The following is a 7,101-nucleotide window of genomic DNA, read 5'->3' on the forward strand; positions in this document are numbered from 1 at the left end:
ATCGGTCGTAGGCCTTGTAGCTTAATACCTTCACTCTGAAGTCAAGCCGACTGCTGTAAAAGAGCCGTTTCGTCAGAGCGAAGGCTCCTCTGACCCTGGTTAGAGCAGCATTTATATGTCTGTCGAAATATAAATACTGATCTAACCAGATACTGAGGTACTTCACTACACTTTTGCTTGCTAATGGCTGCCCGTGAAGATCAACGATAACCATCTTGCGCCAATTCTTGCACGTATCCCTCGTGGCCCTAGCCAACGGAGTCCGGAACAGAATTGTCTCCGACTTCTGGACATTTATTTTCAGTTTCCATTCGTCGCAATATCGCTGAATCTTGTCGAAATCACGCTGCAAGAGAATTCTAATAAGCTCAACCTTTCGGGCCATTCTATACGCAATTTGCCTTTGACTACCTTCCAGATTGCTGGTGTAAAAGCTGAAGAGAATCGGCGAATTCACCGCTGCCTGTTGAAGACCATTTTTAATTGAGAATGGTGTGGTAGAAGTTACATTGCCACTTTTGACAACAAACTTTCTACTGTTAAGCATATCATAAAGTATATACAACGATGGTTTGCTTATGCCAAGCCTGCTCAGTTTTAGGTAAAGACCCTCTAACCGTACGATCCAAAGTCGTTTTACATATCAACCAGAACAGCACCAGTGCATTGTTGTTTTGATTTATTCCATTGGATATCAGAAACTAGTTTAGACGCAGCATGAATTGTGTAATGATCCGGAATTATTTTGCTGTCCGCAGCCCACTTAGTCAGAGCCCTACTGATGATCTTCTCGAAAATTTTGCTGATGCAGATAAGGTAAGAATACTTATCGACCGAAGATTTGACGGGTTGGAGTTGTCCTTTTCCTTTTTCGGGAGAGGATGAACCACAGCGGTCTTCCAATGCACTGGATAATATGCATTATTGAAGAGTGTCGTATAAATGTCAATTGCCCTCATCGGTAAATGTCTTAGTACAACGTTTGATATACCATCGACCTGCTGACTTTTTGTTTTTTATTGAATTGAAGATGAGCTGCACCTCTACCTTCATTACTAACAACGAACTTGGTCCCGTTGGCTCGGCGATTATGGCATTTGCCAACGAATCGTCATTGAACCGCATGAAACAGCGGTTCTCAGATCGCCATTGTGTCCTATCATTTCGAAGGTAAAACTGCTGCCCTAAAAGTAGGGCTCTGTTTTCCGGGTCGTGGTTGGAGCGAATGCTAACATTCACCTTGCACACTTGCTGGAAAGCAGCTCCCACCGCCTCCACTTTTTCCCACGGATCTTCAATTATGTAAAAGTCATCGTCAAAGTCAATTTCCGTAGCTGACAAAAAATTAAAAAAATAAACTCTTTTTTTAATTTTTTTTTTTAGAGAACCTTGTTAAGGAACTAGACGTAACCTTACATTTGAATACAAATTTATTTCAGGCAATTTATTTTAAAATAGGAAAAATTGTTTATTTTATCTACAAAAAGAACAGTGAAGGGGTTAAATACTTATTTATTAAACGAATAGGATATTTTTTTTAAGTAAAATCAATAAAAAAGAGACATAATTTATATTTTAGAACTATTTTTCTCTTAAATCTATAGATTTCTTTTTTGAAAGAATTGGCATTTTTTTTAGTAGTATTCGTTTTTCTTCAATGTTGTCTGCAATAATATTGTATATTCATAGTCTTTAGATATAAATTGATTTTTATACATATTACTTAAACTATAATAGCATTAATGATGCAATTAAAAGGCCATTTCCTCTGTGTCCAGGATATTAAACGTGTACAGCTATGTTCGTGTTTAACTTTCATATTAGCGTTAATTTTTTAAATCTAATCGAAGTAATTTTTTTAATTATGTTTAACTTTAATTTATTCATTATTTGAATTAATAAAAACATTTATTCTCTTTTTTTCCACTTTCAGGCATGTTCAAGTGAAGTAATGATGTTGCGAATGGCACGACGCTATGATGCTGCATCAAATTCAATTTTCTTCGCCAATAATCGTTCATATACCCGTGATTCATATAAAATGGCCGGTATGGCTGATAATATTGAAGATTTATTGCATTTCTGTCGGCAAATGTACTCGATGACAGTCGATAATGTCGAGTATGCCCTACTCACTGCCATTGTGATCTTTTCCGATCGTCCCGGTCTCGAAGAAGCCGAACTAGTCGAGCAGATACAAAGTTACTACATCGATACGTTACGAATCTATATCCTAAATCGGCATAGAGGCGATCCAAAGTGCTTGGTTTTTTTTGCCAAACTTCTCTCCATTCTCACTGAATTGCGAACTCTTGGTAATCAAAATGCCGAAATGTGTTTCTCCTTGAAGCTGAAAAATCGAAAGCTTCCAAAATTCCTCGAAGAAATCTGGGACGTGAATACGATACCACCGTCCGTTCAGTCTCACATACAAGCCACACAAGCAATGCAAGCTGCACAAGCAGCAAACGGAGGCAGTGGTGTGGATGGCAGTAGTAGTACAAGTGGTGATGACCTTATGATGGACGTGACTAGTCTGGGAAGTGGTCTAGGTGCAGTCAATGACGTTGTTAGTGGCGTAGGAATCGGTGGTATTGGTGAACACAGTACCGTTGCATAGCAGGATTAGTTGTAATAAATTAAGTTAACCTTGGGATCGTCCATTTCACCTACTTCAACCCTCGAAATGCATGCGTACTACTCATATAGAAAAACACATTTAAAAATTATTTAAAACAAATTCCTCCATTTAATTTCGCAGGGCTTGTATACGATCAAAGTGAAATATGTTTGTATACACAGTTTTTTTTTTAAATAATTATACTATATTATGTTTTTCTTGTAACCTTAGCTTTAGCAAAAAAAAAACAATACATACACACACTTTAAATTTGTTGTAGTTTTATTTTGTTGTTAAGTTTTCTATTCAGATCACATTTTATACTGACACATACCATATACAAGAACATTTTTTACTTAATAGTTTATGCAACACAGTGACACATAGTTAAAAATTATTGTCTATTTTTTTTCTCAATGTTTTTTTATATACTCTGGAATTGTAAATATAAAATAATTTTAAGGAATGGCATTAACAAAATTTTTAATACTTGAAACACATGCAGTTTTGTATAATTTTGTGGATAAGATAATGAAAGAGTGAGAGATGTCAGAATGAATATGTTTATTATAATACAACATTGTAATTTTAAAATATATTATACAAAAAAAAATGAAAAGAGTGTGAGTTAATTTGAGTGAAAGCTAAAAAGAAAGAAAAATTAGATTAATATTCAGTAATAATTAAGAGAATGAGAGAAAAGATTGTTTTTTAAATAAATAAAATGTAAATTATATATCTATATAAAAAATTTAATAAAACTGCATTATTATCAACGTTATACAATAATTAAAAATATAAATCAGTTTGTAAAAAATAAATAATATAGAAAAATAAGATGCAAGTGGAAATAAATAAAATATAGTTATTATCAGTATATTCTGCAAAAACAAAAAAAAAACTTTGATTTAAATTTTACTAAAGAACAAAAGAAAAACAAAATCGAAGGAAAGATTTTCGTTGTTAGTTTTAATTGATATATTTTATAAACAGGAGACCTTAAAGTTATTTATTTCTTACTCTTACTTTTATGCACTAAAGACGTGTTTACGCAAGTAAAACAAGCAAAACAGAGCTGCTGACTTATTATAAAAAGTTCAATTTTACTTTCTCACTACCTGATATTTGTATGTTTCGTAAAAAAGGCCAGTATAGATTTATTGATTTAAGGATTCCTCTGTGTCTAGTTGATAATGACTGGCATTGAATTAATTTCAATGGCAGTCTACTTGATAATTGAGAAACTCCCTTTTTAAAAGGTTTTTTAAAAACTGGACATTTTTTGAGAATTTGTGTTTCTGTTCAGAGCATTCTTCGAGACATAGAATCCGTATTTATCAGAAAGAAAAACCTTTTCTTTTTCATTATACTCTTGTGGAAGTAAAAGCAATAATGATATACATTTCATTTGTGAAACAAATATTCCCTTACCAATAATGAAATAAATTTTACAAATTCTAATAATAATCTAATTTTGTATTCATTAGTCATTCTTTTAATATTTTTTTTTTTTTTTCAAATCTTTAAAAATCTAAATTGTTGGGTTGTGTGCAAGTTGAATACTTCTAATTTATAATATAAACTTTTTTTTTAATACTGGCGTCATTTTTTAATTGAAAAAATTGTTTGGATATATAAAAAAGAAAAAAAATATTTATAAAATTGTTTGTTTTAATCAAATAGTTTAAATTTTCTATGCATTGATAAAGTATCTGATTTATACCTTTTTAGTGAAATTTTCCTTCTTTTCTTTTACACTTTGTATAACCTATTTTAGACAAAAAATTTTATTTTTATTTATGCATACAAAAAAAACTTTTCAGCTCAAAGAATATTGCATAAATGTTATATTATAACCTTCTTTCTCTTAAGAAAACACACCTTAATCTAAAGACTTTATTTTTAATGTGTAAAGTGTTCGCTTATACACTGTCATGCAATTACTTTTATTATTCAAAAATATTGTTTTTAAAAACATTAATTCTTTACTGCTTAGAATTAAATTTTTACGAACACAAAATGGGCCTTATATATTTCATTTATACCTTTTTTAATGTATACAGTAAACAAGTTAAATTTAGTTAATATGTAGAAAAAATATTACATACACAAAGAAAGATAAAATTTATAAACTACTTTTAAAAAATATATATATAAATTATACATATAATTTCAAAAAATTTGAAGAATTACTTTTAGTAAAAACATCGTTTCGTTACCGAAGGAACGAGTTTTTTGATCTGTGCAATCAAAATAAATTATTTTTTTATGTGTATTAAAAATATTATGCGGAAAATCGTTTTTTATTATCGTTTTATTTTAATCTTTTTTATAACAAATAATTTAAAAAAAAAACACATTTATAAATTAAAAACATATAATTATTAAGGTGAAGAGACAAGAAAACTTATATTAGTTAAGAATTATTTGTTCTTGTATTGAAAAAAAATTATTTAGTAAATAAAGAATATTTTTTCTTAAAAAAATGAATTCAAAAATAAAAATTATAATATTTTGTGTTTTCTTTTGTTTTGTTCTTAAAAACGTTGTTTTCAGTTGTTTCCTACTTATAGTTTTATAAAAGAATAACATTTTTAAATTATGTGTTAGTCTTATTGATTTAACAATCGATGATATACATATATAGAACGATTTAAAAGATCGTAACAACGAATGAAATTTTTTGTTAAGAACTATCCACAATTATTCAATTGTATGTTTTATAAGTTTAATTGTCAGATTAAGTTAAACAAATTAATTGGCTTAATATTTCTTGATTTAAAAGAACTCAATTTTTTGAAGTTAGAGAATTTCAATATTAAAAATAAAGTTCAGTTGGTCTAAATTTCATTTAGCCAGGTAATGAAAAAAAAATTTTTCTGAAGTGGACTTTGTTGCAATAAAAATTTTGCACTTACATTCTTATTAAAATTTATTCAACGTGTTTATTTTTCTGTGATTTTTACCTTTATTCTCCTTACCTTTATGTGATCGCATAGGGATCAGATGATATAGATCCAATAGTATAGACTTATTTTGTTGGTTGATGTTTTTTTCTGGTACTAAGTGTTCATTCGTTCATTCAGGGCACTTGATACCTATGACGTATTTCGTGTAAAACAAACAATATTATTCTGTTAGTAAAAAAGCACATATCTTAAGTGTTTAGATCTCATTTCCTTGTTTTTCAATCGCATTATAAAGGCATACAATTTTTTCTACACATATACAAATTAAGTTTATTTTAATAAATAAGGTTCAGTGCAATGAGCTATTTTAAGAATTGCGTTATTTTTTTAATTAAAAGTTCAATTGGAGCTACATTTCACCGGCTAGCTTCTTTTAATACGTCCGTGAACAATATTTGGAGATGTCTATCACCTCTCCTCAAATCTCCTCCAATCGTGCTGATACATTTTTGACCTTATTTCTAGGTCGGACAACTTGTCTGCCCTCCTTTGTGAGCAAATTTCACTACATCACTCAACCCGCGATGCACCCGTTGTCGGTCGTCTTTTGAAAGCATATTGTCAATCCACTGCCACTTTCATCATCGTATGATAAAGTCTTGTTTTCCTTAACTGTTTCCCATGAAGCTCAGATACGATTGAATCCAAAAATTTTCAAGATGTTTGGGAGACATATGTACATTTCAATTTCCGTCTTGAAACACCAAGTTCCTAGTAAAAAGAAAATAGCTTCAGCTTGGCAGTTGTCTTAGTGTGTACCTAAAGAAATGTTTAAATGATTTTTGGTATTTGAAAACTTTAAAAATTTTCCACTGACTTTTTCCCATCTTCGAAATTTGTAAACGTCGATAATGCGAAAACTATCTCTTGGACTTTGTTTATATTCAGCAAGTCTTATTTTAATGTGTTAGATTGGAGTTTACAAAAAAGTAGAAAATTATGGACGACATTTTCAAATTTCGAAGATGGTAAAATTGACAAAAAAAACGTATACCATTAAATTGCTTACCTTTTATCTTGAGACAGCACTGACAAATTTAAATTTCAGCATCCTTCGCACTATTTTAAGAATTTCGCCCCGTCCGTACGCCTTTTTGATGTCCTTTTATATCAAAGCCAATAAAGTAATATATTAATTCGCAGAACTGTACTTCATGAAAAGTCAATTATTGAATTATTTGACACATCTATTGTGGCTATCGGCTTGACCCGTTAGGACAATGTCTAAGGTTTTTGTCATACTCTTCAAGAAATAACAGGAAGCATTTCTTGCAAAATTGTTAATTTTAGTGAGCATTTTTACCACACATATCGTTTCCTGTCATAGCAATGACGTAGTTTTACTTATCTAATAACAAAAGATCATAGCTTAAAAAGTGACAACAGCCCAATAAGGAGGATATTCAAATTAAACCTCTTAGTGGACAACCCTATATGTATTTATTTTTCCACAAGTTCAAACATAGATAAATAGAGAGCGTTGACCATATTTATGTTTTAAATACCTTGCAA

The 7,101-nt window shown here is 30.3% G+C and overlaps 1 protein-coding gene across 5 annotated transcripts in view; it reads left to right on the forward strand.

Moving 5' to 3' along the window:
• Positions 1–4,851, forward strand: part of LOC129951719 (ecdysone receptor) — a 155,002-nt gene extending 150,151 nt beyond the window's left edge. For all 5 annotated transcript variants that reach the window (XM_056064017.1, XM_056064016.1, XM_056064019.1 and 2 more), the window contains one exon: positions 1,934–4,851. In XM_056064017.1, coding sequence (XP_055919992.1) covers positions 1,934–2,620 — 687 coding nt within the window. In that variant the 3' untranslated portion in view covers positions 2,621–4,851. The remainder of the gene's footprint in view (positions 1–1,933) is intronic.
• Positions 4,852–7,101: the final 2,250 nt, after the last annotated feature.

This window comes from Eupeodes corollae, chromosome 3 (genome assembly GCF_945859685.1).
Source record: "Eupeodes corollae chromosome 3, idEupCoro1.1, whole genome shotgun sequence".
Taxonomy (NCBI): Eukaryota; Metazoa; Arthropoda; class Insecta; order Diptera; family Syrphidae; genus Eupeodes; species Eupeodes corollae.